The sequence below is a fragment of the Silurus meridionalis genome, chromosome 20, assembly GCF_014805685.1.
Source record: "Silurus meridionalis isolate SWU-2019-XX chromosome 20, ASM1480568v1, whole genome shotgun sequence".
NCBI lineage: Eukaryota > Metazoa > Chordata > Actinopteri > Siluriformes > Siluridae > Silurus > Silurus meridionalis.
The window spans coordinates 13,251,444-13,277,369 of record NC_060903.1 but is presented as its reverse complement, the minus strand read 5'-3'; the positions used below and the strand labels follow the sequence as shown (position 1 = coordinate 13,277,369).

Below are 25,926 nucleotides of genomic sequence, written 5' to 3'. Positions count from 1 at the left end.
TGCTTATAATTATCATAAAGAGGTTTATGTGTATGTATATATATATATGATATAAAGCTTGCCATTAGCAGGCCTGAAACTATAAATATAAGGACCAAATAGGCTAAATATGACTTTAAATTGATTGTAAATATTTTACAAAGTCCGAATATTTTACTGAAGGATGTGTGTTCCTGCGTGATGAAGAGAGAGGAACTTATAATCTACATAAGTGACTGTATTTGTATTGAAAGACAGAGACTGTATGCATGCAAGTATTTGTATGTGTGTGTGTGGGTGGGTGTGTGTCTGTGCACCCCGGGTGCTCTCTCTCTCTGTAGGGGGGTCAGTGATGGGAGGTCGTGACCTGGTCGACCCTGGGGGAGTGGAGATCATCAATCAGCGAGAGGCAGTACTGAGCAGCAGGAGCAGTACACACCCCCTGTCCCCCAAACCACCCCCAGCACACACACAAACACACACACACACATACACACACAAACCTCAGACCAACCCCCTCCCACCCACAGCTAAACAGATGGCCATGGGGCAACTGGCTGTTCCTCACCTTACACTCGGCTCGGTCGCAAACAGATTTCGCAGATTCTGCTAACATTGATTTTCTGTTTCTGAATGTGCCCGTGTAGTATTTCATACGGCCCAATTTGTAGCCACTTTGCATGAATCCATTAGCTAATCCCTGCTCCGCTGAATGCCGCAGTATAGAGATATCACAACAAAATCCCTTGTGCATAGTAACATTATGCAAAATTGACCCGATACACCGAAGATGAAATCAAGTCGGTACCACAGATATGACCTTGACGAGCTTTGACACATAAACACATAAACACCTCATACAAATTAAAAACGTCACAGCTGACTGATTCAGATTTCTATGAGCCGACACAAGTGGCACAGGTAAAATGCATAGAGATCGAATTGAATTATTGAAGTGTTTAATGTAAGATTTCTCTCTTCTCTCCTTTTCCTCTTTTACATCAAAATAATATTATTTTGGCAGAAAAAAAAGTATAATTCCGCTGTTATGCATCTGATCATAGAGTGTACAGGGCTAAAGAAAAGACATGAGAAATCCAAATCCAAAAAGCACATTTGGAATAATTGTCCTTGTCAAGTTTCCAATATTGAATGTTTAAATTATTGTAATTTCACAATGATTCAAAGTATGTATATTATTTTTTTATTATACTAAAAATAAATAAATAAAAACATCTACAAATTGGTATTTGCAGAATATTTATAGCTGCTTTGAATCAATTTCGAATTTCCTGCTAGGTTCCGATGTGCAAAAACGCACATTAATAAATCAAATGTAGAGCTGTTTTATTAGCATGTAGTGACTCTATATGTCTGGCATGGCAATGAAAGGGATCGTCTGTCACCTGGTTTGTTCACAGTTGGCAGTTTGATTGCAGTTTACTGTTTACTTTCACAATGGATAAATTGTTGGAGGACGCGAAAGAAAGCACCGAATCCACTCATCACACCACAATGAATGGCTTTATTGCTTATTTGGTTTTTTTTTCGACTTGATTCAAAAAGCATGAGACATACAGCTTGTGTTTTTGCAACGTTAAACGGTTCACCATGACGTCCTATAAATATTATGTTCACAGTGGTAATATGAAAGGATTAATAAGAGCATATAAATGTCTTGTTATTATAAGTCACACACACACACACACACACACACACACACACACACACACACACACACACACACACACACACACACACACACACACACACACACACACACACACACACACACAGAGTAATGGCCAACTGATAGACATCCAAACCACACACATTTAGTCACTTTCTATCCCAACACATACTCACACAGTCATTCACACACTCACATCACACATACAGCCTGATAAGATAATTTGACAGAAGGCAGAAGAGAAGGGTCACGGCAGAGCAAAGTGGTTCGGTCAGGTGATCGGCTTTCAAGTGTGCTGATTGGTTAGAGCGTGTGCTCCCATGCTGCACTCTTCAGCCACATGACAACATGCCTTTCAATTTCCTGCGCAGAGAGGAAAAATATGAGAAGTGTGTGTTTGTGGTTTTTGTGTGGGTGTGTAGAAAGATGGAGAGGGAGAGATAGAGAGAGAGTGTGTGTGTGTGTGTGTGTGTGTGTGTGTGTGTGTGTGTGTGTGTGTGTGTGCGTGTTGGGGATTACGTCAGGGCGGCTTTTCACCCAAAGTATTACCGTAATCAATCTTTGTTCTCACACATGCCACTACCGTTTCCCCACAGAATCTATTTCAGTTTTCGTGCTTCCATCATTCTCTCTCTCGCTCTATCTCTCTCTCTTTCTCTCTCACCTTCCTGGCCCGGCGCAGTGAGGGCCTGTCCCCGGAGTATGCAGGGTTCATATCTGCACAGTGAGCAGTGCCGTGAATCACGATAGCTCTGTCCTCATCCACTCCGGTCCCATTATGCACAATACTCAGCTCCATCCAAGGGTCAATGTCACCTAAGGTGATGAAAAACTCGGTTTGATCAGTCATTATAGCCCACGTCACTGAAAATATCCTGCAAATACCGTGTTCTTAGCTACTCAGTCAGAAACCACTGGATTACCCAGCTGTCCCATGATGTTGCACTTAACCCTATTGATTTTTATAATAATATGATTAACTTTTTTTTTTAAAGTAGGGACCGAAACACAACCAGGCATTAGGGGTAATTATTTTTCTATAACCGCACAATATAACATTTTATAATGAATGATGTGAAAAGTTGGATCTTTTTCTTGTTACATGTAATGTTATGGAATGTTTCGGAGACAAACTGGTTTCTATCACTTGCATTGAAACAGCTATTAAGAATTATTCTGTCAGGATTTGGTCCAACAGACAATTAATGCACACCATCCGTCCAATCAGCATTAAGAATTCAACTTGTGTAGTACAATGGCACAACACCACAAAATCTCTTACATTTATTTCAATAAGGGGGACATATTTATGGAAATGCTTGTGGTCCTCACAACCACTGACTGTGTAAATAAGTCATGTTGTGAAAAAGAATTATATTAATTTATGTATATATATATATATATATATATATATATATATATATATATATATATATATATATATATATATATATATTTTTTTTTTTATTTTACAAAATTTATTTGAGCAGTTTATTTCTATATGTCAAATGATCTAATCATATTTGTGGGCTTGCTGAGAAACTTGAAAGATTAAATCATCATCATCATCATAATCTTCTGCTGCTCATTATTATTATAATTACTATTACTATTATTCAAATGTTGTTAATAAATAATAACGGTGATTAGAATACTAATAATGATGATGATGATGATAATACTCTTTACACAATCACACACACTCATAAAGAATCTCTTTTCAGTCAAATACCCCATTAACTGTATATTAATATCAAATATTAGGTTCATTACTCAAATGTGTACAATGATATTCTGAATATTAATCAAACCCCCAGAGCATGTTATTCCAGAAATTTCCACCGAGTGACACCATGACGCCCAGTGTGACATTATTTAGAGGTCATTCTGGTTTTGAGTTATTCAGGCTTGAATTAAAACTCATTCAATTCAACTGAGAAGTCGACTGGGACAAATGATACAAGATACAAATAATATGCAAAAATAATAGCTTGAATAATGCTGTGCTTTGTGATTATCACCTGTGTAACAAATTTTAAAAAACAAACAAACACAGCAAATACATCACTGACCCCCTGCCTATGCTTCATGGACCCCTGGGGTTCCTCAAAGCCCACTTTGAGAACTAGTGCCCCGGGGAACCTTTTGTAGAACTCTTCTTTTTATCATTTATCTTTTCCCATTATAAGTGCCCTTTATGCTAAAGGTTCTTTGTGATGGGAAATGGTTCATCTCTTGTTCATCCAAAAGCTTCTTGAAGCAGCCAAAAATTCTACAGCGTTTTTACTGTTACGAACACTGTTATTTATTCATCCCATAAAAGCCAAGACTTACTTATCTGCTCTGACTGTGTTGTGTAATGACGGACATTTCACTTTTACCATTGATGTAGAGCACACGCTGGGTTCGGGCCTGATCTCCTCCGTAGTACTGGTTGGTGAAGGCGATGTTCATGGGGAGTGTGTGTTCAGGAATCTCAAAAAGCTGGAGGCAGGGTTGAGTGTGGTCCTGCAGCGTCAGTGTGTGCATGAATGGGCAGCTAGCATCGTCACAGGTCTGATCTGCACACATACAGCTTACACATTCATCTACATACATGCATGCAGCATCTTTAACATGAAATAAAGGCGAGAAAAGAGCCTTACATGCATTCGTTTCTTAAAGCATGCCATTTACAGTGCAGAAATGTGGATATTTACTGTACATTGAAACCTGGGATTGGTAGGCTTCAATTGTAACTCATTAGGAATCACCCAGGATTGCAAAAAAGAAACAAATATCTATCTATCTATCTATCTATCTATCTATCTATCTATCTATCTATCTATCTATCTATCTATCTATCTATCTATCTATCTATCTATCTATTCTACAGACAGGCAGGCAGGCAGGCAGGCAGACAGACAGACAGACAGACAGACAGACAGACAGACAGACAGACAGACAGATAGATAGATAGATATTTATCTATCTATATACGGACGGACGGACGGACGGACGGACGGACGGACGGACGGACGGACGGACGGACGGACGGACGGACAGACAGACAGACAGACAGACAGACAGACAGACAGACAGACAGATAGATAGATAGATAGATAGATAGATAGATAGATAGATAGATAATAGACTGTCACAATATAACATGATATCATGATTGGTTGGTTTCTTCCTTCCTTTTTCTTTTTTTAATTTCTGACGAAATCTCAGATCAACTAATGAGTAAGTGAACTTTGTTATAGCTCTCTACAGTCTGCTCAGCTGCTTTATATAACGCTCACACTTCTTATTTATATCACAAGGTGAGAAAGCAGATTTATACCACAGCGCTACAGAATTCTATATTCTGATTGATCACAAGCTATTAGTTATCTATATTAGTTGTCTATTAAAGTGATTCTATAGCAATGCGCTTGTTCTAATAGTTACTTATTCTTAATAATCATTTCTGTTCTGGGGAGGTTTGATGCAGTTGATATTCCAACATGGTAAAGTCTTAAGAGTGAGAAGCATATTTACTTCAGAAGAGATACAAAGAGATTTACCCCTTATAGCTGCTATAACATAAGTGATAACATAAACAACCTTGTTTTTTGTTTTTTGTTTATTAATAAATATAAAGTGTAACTGTAAGCAAATTGCAGTGGCATAAGAGCACTTTGTCATGGTGTTATACATGGTGCAACAGCATCACACCATTATTTTCCTAAGACAACATGCCAGCAATGTTAATATCGTTATTTTTCTCAATAGATCATGTTAAACAAAATGCACAAACATGCACTTCAAGGTTAAGCACTAATCTTGATGTGTGTGTGTGTGTGTGTGTGTGTGTGTGTGTGTGTGTGTGTGTGTGTGTGTGTGTGTGTGTGTGTGTGTGTGTGTGTGTGTGTGTGTGTGTGTGTGTGTGTCTCTGTGAGAGTACTCATACAGAAGCCAAATTCGGTGCAGGTCTGGTAGTACCACTGTCTGTACCCGAAGCTGTCACTGGTGCTTTTATTCAGGTTCAGAATGGTGTTTTGATGAGAGATATCCAGACAGGGCTCCTTTGCCACAGTACGATACGTCTAACAAAATGAATAAAAAAAGTTTTTGAAAAATACACCACTATAATTGCATTTCACAACATACCGGGGACATTTTCAAAGGCAAACCCGAATATACCAAATAAATACAATACACTAAAATAAGTAAAGCAACTCAGCTGTAAGCAATACACAAGCATTTAGAGTTTAGCAGCGCCACCTTCTGTTCACATCAGCATTTCTGGAGATTTCTGGAGAATCCCAGAAGTCTTACTGCCTATTTAGTAGAGACCTCATTTATTACATTGCTTACACTAATGAATAAATCCCATTAGTGGCTGAAAATGAGCAATACAGAATTGTGCCAGACCTAACAAAGTCTTAATTACAGACTTAATTCATTGCTGCTTGTCCCAATTAATTACATGAAATACGCCTCTATGGAAAACCGTGCTGCATAACTTAAAAATAAAAAGTGTAATTTTCCTCTGTCAGCATTATTGATGAGCCTCACAAATTTCAGCCCCCCCACTCCAAAAAATAGCACAATAATAATAATAATAATAATAATAATAATAATAATAATACTAATAATAATAATAATAATGAAACATACTGTAAATATATATTAGAAAACCCGATATACTGTAAAGCATACAAGTTTTACCTTGGCCAATCAATACACACTATATATTTTTTTAGTTAGTACATAGAAAAGTAAAAAAAAAAAAATTTTATTAGTATAAACAAACAAACAAACATTTGTCTGCAATATACCAGAGCAATAATAACAGTAATCGAAACATGACCACTAAAATATATTTGAAAATTAAAGGTTAAAGAACTGTTAAACCTTCTTAGATTTCTTATTAATGTCTTAAAAATATATATCAATGTGTGATAATATTTGATTTTATTCAGTTATATGAACGTTTATTGTTTTTGTCGTTTTAATTATTATTATAAGTATTAGTATTAGTAGTGGTAGAAGCATAAAACTTATTTTAATAAAATATATTATCTAGTAAAATAAATAATTATGTTCTGCTATATGATAGTTTATAATATTTGTTTTACTTTTTACTATTCATAAAATGTATACAATCAAAATGTTTGCACAAATACTATCTATATTTGAAATTCTGATTAGGTTTTAATTACGTAATTAACTAATAAAGTACCTAAGGACAGTGATTTCAATGTACACAATGTAGAAGTTTCTCTGTATGTGCTCTATTGCATTGTAAACCGATTTTACAATTTTTTTTTTTTACATGTATTTATTTTAAAGCATAAAAGCAGGAAAGAAACGAACAAAACGTCAAATTTCACACCGCTGCAAGTTTAACCAGCCTGTCATAGGCATCCCCTTGGCTCTGATTGGTCATGATGTCACAGATTTGAGCGATGGTCAGCATCACTCCTTCCTCATTGTACTGCACACTTCCCATGAAGATGTCAGCCAAGCTCTGCACGAGCTCTGTGCGGTCCTCGGGGCTCTTTGGCACATCACAGCATCCAAAATCCTTCATCAGCTTCATCTCTTCTCCCCCCTGCAGAGCTGCCTTTAGAGCCTCGAAGGCCTTCCGAACGCTGTTTAAACACTGACCGAGACATACATTTAATACTTAAATACACAGACACGAATAAAATGCAGAAAACACATTAATAAGCTCAAAAGCATATAGTATAGATTGAGAAAATACACACCTAAACACGAATAAGGATATACTTACAATAATAGGCTTAAAATTTAAAAAATTCAAATCTCACCTTATATGAGCCACCTACACTCTTCTCTGTAAGACTATGTCCCACCACCTGGGTTACATACACAGAGAAGAACAAATACAATAATATAATATAACTTACATTGTCCAAAGAGAATGCAAAAGAAATGTGAAATAAACTATGAGGACAAAAGTATTGGGACACCGGACTTTTCCAGCCATATGTGGTTCTTCCTTAAAATGGCTAGTTGGAGATACACAATTGTATTTGTGTAAGTGTCTTTGAGTGTGGTAAAATTGAATTTTTCATTCTCTTGAACTAGAAGACCCAAATCTGTGCAAGCATGACAATACCACAAAACCAGTTCCATTAATATATAGTTTAAATGTGTTGGAGTGAAAGATCTTAAATGGCTTGCTATAGAGCTCTGATCTCAACCCTACCAAACACCTGTGAGACAGAATGGAACCCTGATTGCACCACAGACATTCTCACCTGACATCAGGACCTACTAATGTCTTTGTCACTGAATGAGCACAAATCTTCCCAAGCTCACTTCAACATCTAGTGGAGCATCTTCCTAGAAGAGCAGAGGTTATTATAACTGCAAATATGTGCTAAATGAGGAATGGGATGTTCAAAAAGTCTTATGGTCAGGTGTCCACAAACTTATAGTCCATATAGTTTATATCATATAGTGTTTAATGATAGTAGTAGCATGTTGTATGGAAGTTTACCTTGTTATAATCAGAGAAATCCAGTTTGGCCTGAACAGGGGCAGAGGATGCTACAGCCCCAAAGACAAGATGAGGAAACTATGACACCCCATAAAAACAGTAATTAGAAATTGACCAATGAGGAAGAATGTATTATTTTGCAAAAAGTAAAAGAAAGGTAGCAGCTAGTGTAGTAAATGCCCATGCTAGCTCATCCATACAAGAGTTTATGCGCTGCTGATTTGAATCACAAATCTGAGGGTAGTCCAGGAATATTATCCAGGCTACAGCCAACCAATATACAATACTTTTCTATGTACAGTGCAACCTCGATACTCACGGGAGTTACGTTTCATGACCCCTTTACTTGTAATAAAAAATCAACTCTTTTTCTGATGGTTCCTTTTTCAAAGGGGAATTGTACATGTACTGTAAACTCAACAAAGATTGTGAATTACTTGTCATAAATGTTTTATTTACTACTTTTAATGAATAATACAATGATAAAATCATTTTTCAAACATTTTTATGTTATTTATGAGTACAAACTCTGTTTTGAAATGTTACTGCGAGCTTTCAAGCCACTCGCGGCTTCTCGCAAATTATCTGATTTTTTTACTAGTTACAATCAGTCCAAATAAAAAGTTGCGAACCATCGAGGTCGCGAGTGTCAAGGTCGTGAGTATCGAGGTTCCACTGCAATAACAAATGTAAACCCTGCTGGAAAATAATTGATATAGAAACTCTCATTGAATGTATAATGGATTTAATTGTAAAAATAAGAATTGGTTTTAATGGTCCTTGTAGGTCTCTACTGATAATATGTTGCTTTCTATATAGTAGAACACCTTTGTCAAATTAAAAGTAGACCACATGACTTTAAGAACCAGTACATAACCACTTGTTAGTATATATTACTCACCAATAGTGATCATTAAGACATCATCAAAAATTCAGATTCCAATAAATATCTTTAGTTGTTTTTTTGGCTTTCGATGATTTAATGGTATACTTACACACTACGTGAAGAAAATGAATTGGTAATTGTTTTTAATGATCAACAGCTAATAGGTTGTAATGTATTTGCATTGGAATCCATTAGAATTTCTGTGATAGATTCTAATGTTTTTCTATAAGAAATAAAATAAATTTCATAAAAGGGCTACTGTTAAATGTTAGTTTTTGACTGATCAAAAGCTGTTGGCCTATTTTCTGCCATTAAAATGGTCAATTTTCTGTTGAATTTGACCCTCGATGAGATGAGATTTGTCCGTCATCAGCAAACGGCGTTCAGCTCTTTGTTCGTGAACTGAATGCACCTGTTCCTTCAACTTCCAAAACACACGCCCTATATGGAAGAATAGCAAACATTTCTGTACTTTTCTAAAATCTGTTGAGCTAGCTCATGTCAGCTAGTGATAACAGTGAATATTATGAAGGGAAAAAAAACACAGAAAGTGTTAGTATAGTTTATGTTATCGATCTATCAAGCATTCATCTCAAAATCCTGTTAGAGTAGTTTAACTTAGCTAGCTTATATGAATAAAAATCCTCTAGAACATCTGTGTGGCATGCTAATATCACCTAGCTAGTGAATATAACCTTAAAAAAAAAGGTTAGCAAAGAAAGCTTTTGTTATCTTATATTACCTCAAAAGCTAGCATTATCAGGAGAGATTCTTAATTTGGCTAGCTGTCTAAGAAAAAGTTGAAAATACAAGCATGTGTTTCATTTTTTGCCACCCAAAAAGTAGTTTATAAGCCCTTAACTTTCTTTTTAAAAAAAAAATGGTTGTGTTATTGATGGCTATAATTAAGGGATATGAGTCTTATGAACCATTTCACTTTTGGTGATAATTGAGAACCAGTACATAACCACTTGTTAGTATATATTGCACACCAATAGTGATCATTACGACATCAAACTTACGATTCCAATAAATATCTTTAGTTGTTTTTTTTGGCTTTCGATGATTTAATGGTATACTTACACACTATATGAAGAAAATGAATTGGTAATGGTTTTTAATGATTAACAGCTAATAGGTTGTAATGTATTTGCATTGGAATCCATTAAAATTTCTGTAATAGATTTTATTGTTTTTCTATAAGGAATAAAATAAATTTCATAAAAGTGCTGTTAAATGTTCCGCGGTCAAGCGGTTTACTGTGTATTATTATTAATTCTACAGTACTGAAACTTGTACAGGACTAGTAAGGTACACAATCCACATAAAACATATTGATAAGGTAAAGTCTTATGAGATGTTTATTAAGCTTTTAGTAAGGAGTACCAAGTTTAGCATCCGCGGTCAGGGCTATAGCTGTAGCTTTACGTGTTTATTGCAATAAGGAATGTCTTACAGCTGCGTCTACAATACGTTTATAGCTGCTGTAAAGTAATTGATAACAGGACATAACTATCAAATGATTGGGGAAATTTGCTGTGATATAAAAGGAATGAAACACTTCAGGACATATTATTGGAAAACCCATCAACTTCATGATTGTAACCATTCCTTTTACTGTTTTTTTAACTGCACACCCAATTGCGTTTTACTGTATTGTATAGAATAGATTTTGGACCCTAAACAAGTCTCGTAAATTGCTAAGCTCTAAGATATGCTGTAAACCGCTAAGATTTTTTTTTACAAATTATTGTACAAATTCAGGGGGGTTTTTGGCGAATAGAAGTGGTGAGAAAATTTGCAACACTCCATAACCACTCATTATAGCAGAGTAACACATTTAGCTTTGAATTAAATAGGCCACAGGAGGAGAAAACATCATGGTCTTCTCATGTCAGCTAAGAAAAGTTAGCTGAGCCCATAGGCACATGAAGATAAAGATTGAAAAAACCTTTTGCGGTATAACAAATTATGATATCTGCTGTGGCATGCAGATGGCAGGGTTGAGGAGTAGTGTATTTTCATTTCATTTGGATTCGTCCTGCCTTTTGTCAGAAGTGATAACAAATTGGAGTGTTTTCTTGGCACATATTAGGCTACTTTGAGATCAGAGTCTCAATTTAATAATATTGTTGTCGCTCACGTAGAACGTTATCATCATACATAGAAAGCTTACACTGCAAAAAGTGCTTAATGTTAATCATTCATCCAGACAACATTTGTTTTATTCTGTGATTGAATAAAAACCTTAAAATCACCTTTCACCTAAAATAAAAATCAATCACTGTGTATCTTTTATCACCTTTCCCCTGAACCAGGCGGAGAGAGCGCCAGCATACGAGCCCCCAAAACTGATCCAGATGTTCTTGTCAGTGAGGTCGTATTTCTGCCTGATAAAGCTGTGGAAAGCAGCCAGATCTGCAAGGCTAAGCATGAGAAGTAAAGATAACAGATTTTCATAACCGAAAGGTGTACTGTGTAAACATTGTCAAAAGTATTCACTCACGCCTGCTGGCTTGAAAGGTGCTGCAGATGCAAAAGCTCCAAGCCACCTGGATTGATGCTCGTACCGTAGAATCGGTGTTCGAGTGCCACGACCAGTGCTCCATATTTCTCTGCCATGGCCACGTGGTGACCTGCGGGAGAGATAAATGTCAGATTAAGTTTGAATTTCATTGGCCAGGTGCCGGAATAACAGACGTGTGGGAATGTGGGTTTTTAGCAAATAACAAAAATAGTATAGCATGTCTCTTCCTCAGATACATAGGCAAATATTAATCAATTACCAGCAGAATTACAAAATCTAATAACATGAATCACAAAAAACTACAGATTATACCTATATTCGTTCTAGATAACGTACCAACAAACAGGTTGAATTTAGACAGAGGGCCTTCCCCACTGATGTAGAGAAACACAGGACCATCAGGCTTTTTCCAGAAGGCTTCATTCACAATGAATTTCTAAAAAAATAAAGCACATAATAATAATAATTAATAAGGAATGTAACAATGAATAAAAATGTGTCAGAAATTGTGTTTTGTTTTATTAACATCTTTGATTATTTATTTTTGATCATCCAGTCATATTTCTTATTAAATAATGTAAAGGACCTGAGGTAGGGTGTCCGTGTTTCTGCCATTAAAATGGTCAATTTTTTGTTGAATTTGACCCTCGATGAGATGAGATTTGTCCGTCATCAGCAAACGGCGTTCAGCTCTTTGTTCGTGAACTGAATGCACCTGTTCCTTCAACTTCCAAAACACACGCCCTATATGGAAGAATAGCAAACATTTCTGTACTTTTCTAAAATCTGTTGAGCTAGCTCATGTCAGCTAGTGATAACAGTGAATATTATGAAGGAAAAACCACAGAAAGTGTTCAGAGAAAGTATAGTTAATGTTACCGATCTATCTAGCATTTATTTGGAAATCCTGTTAGAGTAGTTTAACTTAGCTAGCTTATATGAATAAAAATCCTCTGGAACATCTGTGTGGCATGCTAATATCACCTAGCTAGTGAATATAACCTTAAAAAAAAGGTTAGCAAAGAAAGCTTTTGTCATCTTATATTACCTCAAAAGCTAGCATTATCAGGAGAGATTCTTAATTTGGCTAGCTGTCTAAGAAAAAGATGAAAATACAAGCATGTGTTTCATTAATTTTTCTTAATTATCATATGAAAGCAGTGATTTTGAGCTTGCCACCCAAAAAGTACATTATAAGCCCTTAACTTTCTTTTTTTTAAAATGTTGTGTGTTATTGATGGCTAAATATTAAGTGATATGAGTCTTAAGAACCATTTCACTTTCGGTGATATTCAATACACCATGATCTCACTGGGCTCAAGTTCCATTCAGAAAAAAAAAACCCTCTGCCAGGCACCTTGTGTACGTTAGCTTTTTCTTTTTAATTTATCAGATTCTGGTAGAGTAGGATTCTAACTTTTGTCAATTGGTACTCGAGTTATTGAAATTTTTGTATTGTATAGTACTGTCAAGTCAGGTCAAGTTTATTTCTATAGCGCTTTTCACAACAGACATTGTCTCAAAGCAGCTTTACAGAAATCAACAGTCAAGGTGAATGGTGTGCATTTATCCCTGATGAGCAGCCGTGGCAAGGAAAAACTCCCTTAGATGTTATGAGGAAGAAACCTTGAGAGGAACCAGACTCAAAAGGGGAACCCATCCTCATTTGGGTGACATCAAGAGTGTGATCATAAATCTTTCAACAATACAGAACACTGGAGAGTGAGAACTAACATGAGCACTGGAGTATAAGATTATAAGTAAATGTTCTTTCTACAGTCTACTGTTTAACCTATAGTGTTGGTCTATGCTTATTCTCTCTGGTGATTATTCAAGAGTAGTTCCAATCTCTCTTAAGGTGTGAACTGTGGGAAGGGCTTACAAATTTATATTGAGTATACTGAATATATTTATTTACCTACCACTTCCTGAAACAGTTAAACTAGTTCTTATTTTTCCCTGTTTGTTGTATGCATTTATATATTAAGAAATGTTGTGTTATATTGTGCTATATATAGGACGGAGATGAGTCTGCTTAAAGACAGGAGATTAAAGAGCTGTCTGTCTGGTGCAAACACAGCCTAGAGCTCAACACGCTTAAAACAGTGGAGATGATCGTGGACTTCAGGAGAAATCCCCCAGCACTCCCACTCACATTCATGAACAGCACTGTAACAACAGTGGAGTAATTCAAGTTTCTGGGTTCCACCATCTTTCAGGACCTGAAGTGGGACAATAATATTGACTCTATTGCTAAAAAGGCCCAGCAGAGGCTGTACTTCCTTCGCCAACTCAGGAAATTCAACCTGCTACAGAAGCTGCTGAAACGGCCATCATTAAATTGGTCTTTAACTGTCTGGTTTGGTTCAGCTGACAGTGACAGGCTACAATGGACGGTCAGGAATGCTAAGAGGATTATTGGTGCCCCACTGCCCAACCTCCAAGATCTTCACTCCTCCAGAGTGAGGAAAAGAACCTTTGGACCCCACACACCGAGCCCACTCTCTCTTCCAACTGTTGGCTTCTGGTCAGAGCTACAGAGATGCTTCCACCATAACAGCCAGGCACAAAAATAGTTTTTTCCCGCAGGCTTTACTCAGTCTGAACTATTCAAATATTCATAACTACACATTGTCCGTCATAACTGTCACATTTATACATAGAATGCAAATTATACATTTGTAAACTGCACACGTAAATAACAGATGTACATTCATTCATATTTCTACTTCTGTATATAGTGCATTATTTAATTGTCTGTTTTACTTAAATTTTGTTATATTATGTCTGTACTTTCTCCTGCACTGGAAGCGCAGGAAGTCAGATTCCTTGTGTGTGTAAACATACTTGGTAATAAAGCAATTTCTGATTGTGGTTATAATTGCTCATCACATTGTTGTAGGCTGATGTTACCCTGCAGTCTGTAATGTAGTGAACCAGTGTTGATGTATTTTTTGGAGACTTCGAAACACTTTTGTTTTGTACGTCACTCTGGATAAGGGTTTCTGCTAAATACCATAAATGTAAATGTTATGTAATGACTCATAATCTCTATGATTCTTCCGTATTTAACACATGATCTGCTAAACATGAATTCATGAAATTCTGTGTGGACTTTGATTAACTTTTAGGTGAACAGTTTCCTACATTATATACAAATGTTAGTCTTTATGACTGACATTAATGAAATACTTTTTCCTATTGAACACTATTGTAACTATGGTCACTAAATCCATTACAAATAATTCAATATCCAAATAAGTGTATGGGTGGAAATTTTATTTCAATTGTAGACTTCTAGTTTATCAATACAAAAAAAAAAATACATATTTACATTAATATTTTACGCAAGGAGATATACTTTACTATCAATTATTTAGGGAAACAATACTTTTTTTGGCCAATTATTTTGTGTTAACGAACACATTAAAATAAATGAATTAGTCTTACCTGAGGAAGCAAAATCAAAAGCAAGAATCATTACCCCCCAATGAATCATGGAGAGCTCCATAGAGAGTTTCACTATTAAAATGAGCTTTGAAAATCCACTCGACACCACTCTATTGAGTTGAGTACACCCGAATACACCCGCAAAGCGATTGAGGGATTGAAGACCTTAAGTACCAGTTCAACATCAGCTCAGAGCTTTATGTTGTCTACACATGTACATTAACATCATCAATAGGACCAGGCAGTAATGCTAACTTAAAACCAGGACGCTCAAATAACCATATGATACCCATGCTATGGTCTCATCATATTACACAGAATTATGGACACCTTTTAAATAAATGAGCCAACATACATATATAAAACGAATGGCACATGGAAAAAGTGATATTTTAAAATGAAAGATGCGATGTTCTACAAAACACTTGAAAAGCTCAAATCAGCAATTGTTACTTAGGTAAGTCTCCTCTGTGGAGAATCAGAACACAAAGGTTTTTTCCTGTCTAAAAAAGGTAGATAATTTAAACATCTGGGTCAAGGGTGTAAAGGAGTTAGATTCTTATAACCCTATGCTTCCAGCTACAAAAGTAAGATCCTGGCAGAGGCAGACAGCTTCTGGGATTAAAAAATCTATTAATGTTTAGCAGAATTCATGAGGACATCAAAACAAAAAGCATGTATTAGAGTGAGTATGGAGGTTTTCCTCCAATTGCCATTCTGATGGACAAAATGGTTCATAAAAGCACATCCAATCCAATCATTGGTCCTATAATGTTATAAGAAGTTCAGTGTTCCATTAGAAAGTGCTTCTTTCAGGCAAGTCGCTGGTGTGATGGCGTCTAATTGACCAACGTTGTCCTAATTGTGCTTAATGTTGTTTCTAACTGTGTGATAAATGATGCCATTTGTTAGACATCCTTATCCAGAATAAGTTGCACTAGATTTGTAAATAAATGTGTTTTTTTATGTTGTTTACATTCATGTGCAGGTCAATAGTCATCTTTCCCTTTGCTGTTAATAGATTATTTATATATTATAAAACTATTTTTCCCATAATAAAGCTCCCTAATATTTTTTCCCTAATAAGATTATTATATGGCAAACATATAAAACCTATTTGTTAGTGATTCTTCCTCTCACACTATTAAGTATTAAGACTTCCTTAATACGTAAACTTACGTAAAATACGTAATTTACTAAAAATTTGAGTTTCATCTTAATATCAGAATTATAATATAGCTGTTAATAAGACCATTTCAAGCTTGTATAACATTATAATATAAAAACTTTGAAAACACACATACATACATATATATATATATATATATATATATATATATATATATATATATATATATATATATTATTATTATTATAATTTATAATTATTTTTATAATAATACTCACACACTGGTAAAAGGTCTGGACTCTATATTGAAATCCTTTTTATTCACAAACATAATGCAACTAGAGCTGTAGGTGCTCGACCATAAATCACACATTAATGGCAAACCGTGTGACATAGATCAAATAAAAATGTAAATGAACTCTCAAGGGATTGTGTTAACTGAACTACATTCTGCAGTTATAGAGGAGCAGAAACCAATTAATTAACAATGAATCATAAATCATTTCACTTCCATCAGTCTTGTGACTGCTCTATGAATGAAAAAACTAAACAATTCAGATTTAACAGGAAGAACTATTGATGTGATGTGCATGATAAAGTCTCAATTCCACGTCTGAGACAGCTGGCATCTTCCACAATCTTGGACTACCTTCTTTTTTGACTTTAAAGCTTAGAAAAGGTCACGTCTTTAGGGCTTTTCTTCTCCAGGGCTGCCTGGGCAGACTTCATAAGGTCCTGCGTCTGCAACATGCTCATGTTCCAAGTCACCTGAAGACGCAGACAAGAAATCGGATAAATGCATGTGCAATGTTGTAATATCACAAAAAAATATGCTATATTTTTTATACGTTTACAGTTACATCTAATGTTATGAAACAAGGTCATTAACTGGCATTAATTCTGATCTGTCACTTGTTGCTATAAGCACTGTTTTAATAAATATATTTATTAGAATATATTATATTCATAAGCGCGTCTGTCAAATCCCGTAAATGTGAATCTCCTTTTACTGAGTCTTAACATTGGGAATTATTTGCAGGTCTATCTTGAGCCTCAAAATCCTAAACATGACTCATGCAGGTTCTTACCATGTAATCCAGGCCCTCGGTCACACTGTGGTCTCGGGAGTAGAGGAGGTTGATTTTGGTTCCCTGAACAGCGACAGGACTCCGGCTTGCGATCTCACCTGCAATTTCCAGAGCTCCAGTTATCATGGACTCTTTATCTGGAAACACACGACTGCAGCAAAGAAAAACAGAACACGCACTTACTATAATTTATACTGAATAATGAAGCTACATGACAACAAATACAAGGTACAACCCAAAGTCACATCGTTTGAACAGTATCAACACTGCAGTGATCAACCAAGTATTAAAGCTAAATTAATTTTTCATTTGAATTGCATTTATAATAAAAATGTAAAAAGGGAGGCCTAAAAAATAATAATTTTTTATATTTTTAATTATGTTATGTAAGGGATAAGCCATGGCTTTGTGTCAGGTCGTTATTGACCTCTGCATCGTGCATTAAAACGGTGTAACACACAACTAGCTATGGATTATCCCACTTACGCCATGATCCCTTGGCAGCACTAACAAGTTAAAACTGCCATTGATGCCTGTTGTTCAGCTGTTTAAATGAACACGTTCCCAGCCAATCAGAATGAAGTATTCATATTGACCCTAGTAGAATTTGTATTTGACATCTTAATCACTGTCCACTTTCAGATTCTCAGAATTTAAATTAGTGCTGTGCTAAAGGTAAGTGTGCTTGTTTGGAGACGTTATTATACACTTCTGTGAGCCTTAATACCGCGAAATGCAAATAAATGTTGTGTGCTAACGCAATAATATAAAAACAGGTCTTTTTAGATCACCTTTACCTATTTCCTAATAAAATGTCCTATTTCTGGGATCATAATACCTGACTAATCCACAGCTCTTGGCTTCATCAGAATGCATTTTCCTTGCAGTAAGTGCTAACTCGTTCACCAAGCTGAAAGAAAGAAAAAAAAGAGGATTTGAAGATCATTATATTCCATTAAATCTTTACTTTACTTTGGGGTTGGTCATTCTTCAGGATTTAGGCCTCATCATAGCACAGTGACAGCACTGGTTAAAGTGGTAAATGACCTGCTATTGGCCTCTGATCAGGGCTGTGTCTCCTTGGTTGTGTTGCTTGATCTTGGTGCAGCTTTTGACACCATTGATCATAATATCCCAATTACTAGACTAGAAAATGTGGTTTCTAAATAAAGGGAACAGCTCTCTCCTGGCTTAGGTCTTATTTGACTGATCGCTATCATTTTGTAGATGTAAATGGTGAATTCTCTACAATCTCTGAGGTAAAGTTTGGTTTTCCACAAGGATCTGTCTTAGGCCCACTGCTTTTCTCTTTGTATATGCTGCCTCTGGGTAAAAATATACATAAACATGGTGTTAGCTTTCATTGCTATGCTGATGATACACAGTTGTACGTTTCAGAAAAACAGATGAGAGAGATCAGCTTAACAATGTTTAGGAGTGTGTAAAGGACATTAGACAGTGGGTGCTTGATAACTTCCTTCTGCTTAACTCGGATAAGTACTTTTACTAGGTCCGCATGCAGCTAGAAGTAAACTATTGTATTACGTAGCATCTCTGGAGGTGTTTTTGTCTCAGTGTGTCCAGCAGTCAAAGACCTTGGTGTGATTATTGACCCTAGTCTTTCCTTTAAGGCTCATGTGAATAACATTAAGAGGATCGCCTTCTTTCACCTTAGAAATATTACTAAAATAAGAAATATGATGTTACATGATGCAGAAAAATTTGTTCATGCTTTTGTTAAATCAACATTAGACTGATGTAATGCTATACTGTCTGGGTGTTCGAGTACACAAATAATAGTGCATAAATAAGCTTCGGTTAGTTCAGAATGCAGCAGCAAGAGTCCTTGCTAGAAACAGGAAATATGACCACATCAGCTCTGTTTAAATCAGTCTACACTGGCTCCCAATTAAATTTTGCATTGGTTATAAAATACTTCTACTGACACATAAAGCACTGAACGGTCTCGCGCCACAGTATTTGAGCACAGTTTTGATCAATTATGATCCAGCATACCTACACAGGACAAAAGGTGCAGGCTAATTGTTGGTACCTACAATACAAGAATGCTTTATAATCTTTATTCCTATCACCCCTCTTCTCTCTCTCTCTCTCTGCCTGGTTCATCTCGACGTCCTACCTATGGATGGAGTCCTTCTCAATTGAGACCAATCTGTGCTGCTGGGGGTGGGTCCACATATACAGCCTGAAGATCCACGAAGCCTCTGAGCAACTTAAGAACTTTGAGGATTGTTTTCGCACTGTAATTCATATCAACAGTCTACTATAATGGCTCAGGACCACAGGCTGCATAAGTAGTTTTGCATTTACACACCTATTAATACACACCTCAAAAATGTAACTGAAATTAATGGACATTCGGTGCCACCCAGATTTGAATGAGTTCCCTTTTGAGTCTGGTTCCTCTCAAGATTTCTTCCTCATATCATCTCAGGGAGTTTTTCCTTGCCACAGTCACCACTGGCTCGCTCATCAGGGACAAACAATTATAAAAAAAAAAAAACCTCATAGGCAATAAACTAGCACATTCTTTTATATAACCTTATTACCGCTTTATCTGTGTAAAGCTACTTTGAGACAAAGGTCGTTGTAAAAAACACTATACAAATCAAATTGAATTTAATTTAACTGAATTCTTACCTACGACTGCCAATCACTTTAGGAAGACGCTGCAGAGTTCCAACATCTGCCGCAAGGCCAATGTCCACCTCCTGAATGTGTAGTGATATACAAACTATTTATGTATATAAAAGCATCAGGAGCTGAATATTTGAATCCACTGAGAACTGGTTCTATAACTAGTTATTTTGAATAAACAGAAGTATATGGTATTAAACAACAAAAATCATATCCAAACAGGATGTTCTGATTTTTTTTAATTATATACAAGGCCGTAAGGTACTACACTGCAAATCTTTGGTGTATTTTTTTTTCCATAAATGACTAACATCATAAAACAGCCCACGGTGTTCTAGAAACACGTGATGCTCAAACGTCAACAAATGTAATAAATTAGTCAAAGTGTGCCCCCTTGTGGGCAACTCTTTCATTGCAGCCTGTACGAAGCCGAACAATCAACTGATTCGGATCACCATTTGTGTATTTTTTTTAACTTACTGGTTTACAGATCCCAGTGTAAACGTATAAGTGATGTATCGCATGTTCTTCATACCTTCACCTGAAACCAGGCGTCCTGTGTGCACAGACGAATATCACAGGCTGTGATTAGATCCACTCCTGCCAAAGAAGAAATCAGATACACACCAATGCTCGATAATTCACTCTTCTGCAGCTAAATATAGAGAGCCCTCTTCAGGAAAAAAAAAACTATCTGACGGTTTAGGCCTTGCAGAAGACGTGAAAACCACAATTTCTATCCATATTGTATGCAGTGTGAAATGAGACGATTGCATTTAACACAAGGGACAGACCTGCTCCAACGCAAGCACCATGCACTGCCACCACCACAGGCTTCGGACACTGCAGACACATCATACACAAATTAATTTACATAAATAAAATACATGTTCCAGTCTATAATGCTGTGAATAATGCATATGCATGCAGAACCTCTATATGCTTTGCATAACATATATGAAAACCACCAATAATTCAATAACAGTGAATTACTTTTTTTCTAACTGCAAATTCTGAAAGGTCTTATTTCTTTTTTAACCACAGCAAAACTGCATTTGGCAAAAAGTTTGTATAATTAAAGCAAAAAAAAAAAACGGCACACATTTTATTTATATTTAGGCTTAAACATTTGCAGGTCACAAAGCGCTCTATGCTGAAAGAACCAAGTCTTAATAAACATATTAAGAAATGCTATAATGCCTTGATGACTGCTTCTCCTTAAAAAAAAAATAAACATACAATTTTATAATAAAATGAGCTAAAAGGTTTTGCTGAGCATCTTGGAATATCTGCCACAATTCTTCATGTTTCTTTTGTACAAAATAATACATTAAAGTCTGGTGACCGATTGAAAAAGTGAAATGATTTTCGATTTTTAAACAATATTTCATAATTCATATCGGCCAGCGATAGCAATAATAACCCACACGCTGATCCAGATTAAGCATAGAGTGTATGCGAGTCACAATAATTAATATCATTATCATTAATACAATTATAATTCATGTAGTGCAACAGAAAAACAAAGGCTACCTTTTCAATCACAGAGAACGTGTTCTGGTATTTGGAAATGATGCCGCGAATATACCATGCTACCCTCGCCGTATCGTCTCCTTGGGGCTGCAGCAAATCCCCGGCAATGTCCATAAGATCAATACCTATGTAAAAATCGAAAACGGATTCTTTAAATAAGCATCAAAAAAAGAGGAATATTCAGGATATTCAGTGACATGCCCGTTTATGAACCTTTATGAAGGAGTGTAATGCAATTTTCACATATAAAGCTGTTTAATATTTATCAAATGTAATTATGCAGGTGTTGAGTTAATAAACACATACGAGGTGAAGTGTTAGGAAAGGGCAGGAAAGGATTATTCCATGTGATAAAAATTCAGGATCACTTTCAAGAATCAATCACGTGTGACAGAGGTTATATAGAGAAATACTAAACTGAATGAATTTGATGTGAAATGAGCTTCATTGTGTCCATTGTTGTTTGATATTTTCAATAGAGCTATACTGAATACTTTTAGAATACAACAGTAGGGCTCATCTGTCCTGTAGGCATCACAAGTCACAAGAAAATACAAACTGGCTACTTCCAAGACTTCATAAGAGCCAATGCAAGTATTAATTTCACATAATGAGTCCACAATCTAATTGTTGCCCTATAGGAGAAGCCTGATCTCCATCTACAGCCTGATGTGGAATTTTCTGCAAACAATCGCCTTAATGCAGTACATAATTATACTAAAAATGAAATGGAAAACCTGCTTATTTAAAACGTATGCAGCCGCCAGGTACAGTTTAATGATGGAACATAATTAATGGATATTCAGTGTCACCAAAAAGAGAAAATACCTTTTAGGGCCTAAATTATGATGCTAAAATGTATAGTGCATAAATGCATTTTATTTCTTTCTGGAAAGCTGCTTTTGGGATGATGTCTATTGTTAAAGATGCTATACAAATAAAATTGAACTGAATGAAATATAATAAAGCTGACTAAATACTTTAACTGACTTCAGAACTTTTAAAAAAGGCAATTGATGTAAGCAAACACCCGAATATTCGAAATAACGTAAACCCAATCTGTTCACTGCGAACATGAATGCCTAGGCACATTCCCTAATTCTAAAAGTCTATAAAAACATTCATATTTCAACCAATTCTGTGATCAGAAAGCATACAGAGTTTTGTGGTGAAGCGAAGTCTACTCTTTCCCTATTCTGAACTAAAATGGCACATTATTTTACCTGCTGTGAAAAGTTTCCCAGCACCTGAAAAGACCACCACACGGCACTCCGAGTCTTCAGCAATCTGATTAAAACACTCAACCATTTCTCTGTAGAGAAATAAAAACACAGCATTATTATAATGGAGCACTATATTTTTAAACATAATGATGCAAAAAACATACCTCCAGTAGGCCTTGTTCATGGCATTGCGTTTTTCTGGACGGTGCAGCTCTACATGAGTGATGTGATTGGCTGGTTGGGTGACTGACAGGGTGGTGAAAGGCGGAGTGGGGCCTCCTGAAGTCGACATGGTTTTAACAGCGTTCAGAGCAGGAAACCACAGCCCCCTGTCTGATTAACAGAAATCAACAGGTTTATATGGGAAATAAACAAAGGTTTTAGTACAAAATCAAATCTTGGTTTTACATTCATATTTCAGTAAGTTCTAAACTTTTTTCCTCCAACATATGTATAGAATAGATATCCCCCAAAATGAGGATGGGTTTCCCTTTTGAGTCTGGTTCCTCTCAAGGTTTCTTCCTCATAACATCCAAGGGAGTTTTTCCTTGCCATAGTCACCTTGGCTGCTCATCAGCCACAAATACACATTGTTCACCCTAACTGTTAAATTCTGTAAAGCTGCTTTGAGACAATGTCTGTGAAAAGCGCTATAGGAATAAACTTGACTTGACTTGAAAGTATTGAAGAGCTAAGATATCCTTTGCTAGCATCATTCGTTACATCAGTGTGAGATTTTGAAGTAAAATGTGAAGAAAGGAATGGACATCAATATACTCATGATATACGTGAGTGAGACCTATCAATACTATGCTCCATTCCGGAGCTGAAACGCCTCTCTGGTATTACCTGCTACTTCTATAAAGCAAAATATGATCTGTTTCTTCCCTTTTTTATGCAGTATGCACAGTGTTTCTTGTATTGTTTGATGCAATTGGCATATAAATCAATAAATGAGCCAAGAATACACGTTTCAAATTCAATTAGATGGACATCAAAATAGAAGGTTTCTCAGTGTCAGAAATGTGTCCAACACAAACTGTCTCACATTCGGTCTGGTTCTGTATCTGATCACCCTAGTGAGAGCCCCACACACAATGAATGCCAATACACAAACCGATTTTTGGTGGTACATCAGATCAATCATTCTAATCCTAGTTGCTTTCTATTACAAGACAATTAAACAAACAAACAAACAAAATCTCCCGTGTCTGCATTTCGTATCAATCAGGAGTAAAGCAATAACTTTTTAAATAAAAGAAAAAACAACTGTTTACAGCTGTCACAGGGAACATGATAACAGGAACTTGAACATGAACCACCTAAAAATCCATGAAGTTTCTAAACAACTCAAGAACTATGATGTTGGACTTGGACTGTAATTAATATTAAGTGGCTTAGGACCACAGTTTGCATGAACAGTTATGCATTTACATTAACATTTATGACATATTGTAGATGTCCTTATCCAGAGCGACTTACAACTGAGCAAGGTAGGGTTAAGGGGCCTTGCTCAGGGGCCCAGCAGTGGCAGCTTGGTGGTGGCATTTGAACCTGTGACCTTCCGATCCAAAATCCAATGCCTTAACCACTGATCTACCACCTCCATTTAATTGGCCATCACTGCACAGCACACCTCAACAATGATAAACCTGTATTGAATGGATAGATGAGTCTGGTTCATCTCAAGGTTTCTTCTTTATACCATCTCTAGGGATAAAGTTATAAGGAACAAACTTGTAGGCAGTAAAATGATACAACTTTATAATTATTACTTGAAAGCTGTTTTGGGACAATACTCACTGTTAAAAAGCACAATGCGAATTAAACTGAATTGTATGGAATTGGTGCATTCAATCATGCAACATTAAATGCAACCATATTTTGACATCTGGGCTGCAGAACAACACCCGAGAATTGAATATACGTGTCTAATACCGAATCATTGTTGTTTTATTTCAAGTTGTATAGTTTTTTGCTACTCATTCTGATTGCGAAACAAAAACAAACAAACAAACAAACACACAAGACTATAAAACGCACCAAAAACTACAGAAATTATACTAAAGTAGAGCTAGTCACAGAGTTTTAGGGGTTAAATGCACGCCAGATTGCTGTCTCTTATTCACCGAAACACTACACGATTGTTTACAATTTTAGTCTCATGTCTAAATAACTTACTTCCTAAAACTGCAGCTCTCACAATACTGTTCATTGCTCTTTGCTCGGATTCTTAAGCGAACTATCACAAGCAAAGTCCAAACGACTTCCTGTCTGTATAAAGGCACTATGTAGGGTCGGTCAAAGGGACTTGTACACTTCATGTAGTTTTCTATCTATCTAATAGGGATACAGCCCGGATTTTGTGCGCGTTGTTAATATTTATAGAGGACGCCATGTTTGACCGTTTGTCCTCCTACGGTGCCTGAGAAGGGACATACAGTTTAGCGCTTCTTAGGGACGTCAATTTCAATCCAGAATTTTGACAAAAAAACAAAACAGTGGCCATGTTTTACTCGTGTTTCTGCTTGGATTTAAAATACATCATTAATTTTTGTTTTAAAACTAAATTGCATCGAATGCAGAGATTTCTCTTTTGAAACTTTGATATTATGTGCTGTTCAGGATATGCAGTGTTTCTGAAATCATTATACTGAAATTGTTCCACAATATATCGACAGTCTTTTACAGATTTATACCCAATCATCTTACTGACTTGTCAATGAACTTTAAAACGTGTTGCAGCTGTCAAATATATAAATAAATTACCCTTTTCTAAAAAATTTTACATTTCCTCAGTTTAAACATTTGTAATGTATTCTTTTTTTCTATTGCCAATAAAATATTAGTATGAATTAAGCAAATCATTGCATTGTTTTTGTTTTTTATTAAAATTTTTAGTGTCCCAACAGATGAGCGACTGTAGCTCATATTGCTGAAATTGCTATTTTTTTATATACATACACACTAAATCAACATTCACTTTGAAAAAGTTTGCATGTCTGCATTATATGCATGTTATAGTTTTGGGGATTGATTAGAAGTAGTCCAGTCAGTATCTCACCACCTACCAAAAAAATAGATAAGGAGAACAAAGAGAAATTGTCCTGTGAAAGGCATTGGCAGGGTGGCGCTCTTCTGTAGGATCTGCACCTTGTTGAAGTCACTTTTCATACTTGCCCATTTTTCCTGCTTTCAACACGTCACATTTGAGAACCAGTTGTTCTGAAGTGCAAGACGAGCTTATGAATATTGCAGCACATTTTA

The 25,926-nt window shown here is 36.0% G+C and overlaps 2 protein-coding genes across 2 annotated transcripts; both read right to left on the bottom strand.

Moving 5' to 3' along the window:
• Positions 1-1,544: 1,544 nt before the first annotated feature.
• LOC124403409 (thymus-specific serine protease) lies at positions 1,545-15,059 on the bottom strand. Its single transcript, XM_046877129.1, has 12 exons — positions 15,029-15,059; positions 12,165-12,322; positions 11,915-12,014; positions 11,558-11,687; positions 11,354-11,477; positions 8,166-8,243; positions 7,471-7,518; positions 7,032-7,301; positions 5,604-5,739; positions 4,051-4,230; positions 2,334-2,485; positions 1,545-2,032 (listed from the first exon to the last, which is right to left on the bottom strand). Exons 1-12 carry the CDS (start codon positions 15,057-15,059, stop codon positions 1,973-1,975), a joined length of 1,467 nt encoding a protein of 488 aa, XP_046733085.1. The 3' UTR covers positions 1,545-1,972.
• Positions 15,060-16,456: 1,397 nt separating this feature from the next.
• On the bottom strand, positions 16,457-25,000 carry ech1 (enoyl CoA hydratase 1, peroxisomal). The gene is made up of 10 exons (XM_046877184.1): positions 24,841-25,000; positions 22,824-22,992; positions 22,660-22,748; positions 21,437-21,561; positions 20,698-20,746; positions 20,439-20,503; positions 19,907-19,977; positions 18,084-18,155; positions 17,246-17,396; positions 16,457-16,925 (listed from the first exon to the last, which is right to left on the bottom strand). The coding sequence occupies exons 1-10, from the start codon at positions 24,872-24,874 to the stop codon at positions 16,821-16,823; spliced, it is 930 nt and encodes a 309-aa protein (XP_046733140.1). The 5' UTR covers positions 24,875-25,000; the 3' UTR covers positions 16,457-16,820.
• Between the last annotated feature and the right edge of the window lie 926 nt (positions 25,001-25,926).

Coding starts and splice junctions, on each gene's coding strand:
- LOC124403409 (XM_046877129.1), bottom strand. CDS start 15,059: ATGATTCTTGCTTTTGATTTTGCTTCCTCAG. Junction 12,015..12,164: donor ACACGGACACCCTACCTCAG/GTCCTTTACATT, acceptor TTATTTTTTTAG/AAATTCATTGTGAATGAAGC. Junction 5,740..7,031: donor GGCTGGTTAAACTTGCAGCG/GTGTGAAATTTG, acceptor TCATTTTGTTAG/ACGTATCGTACTGTGGCAAA.
- ech1 (XM_046877184.1), bottom strand. CDS start 24,874: ATGAACAGTATTGTGAGAGCTGCAGTTTTAGGAA. Junction 22,749..22,823: donor ATGAACAAGGCCTACTGGAG/GTATGTTTTTTG, acceptor ATTTCTCTACAG/AGAAATGGTTGAGTGTTTTA. Junction 20,747..21,436: donor CGTTCTCTGTGATTGAAAAG/GTAGCCTTTGTT, acceptor ATGTGTCTGCAG/TGTCCGAAGCCTGTGGTGGT.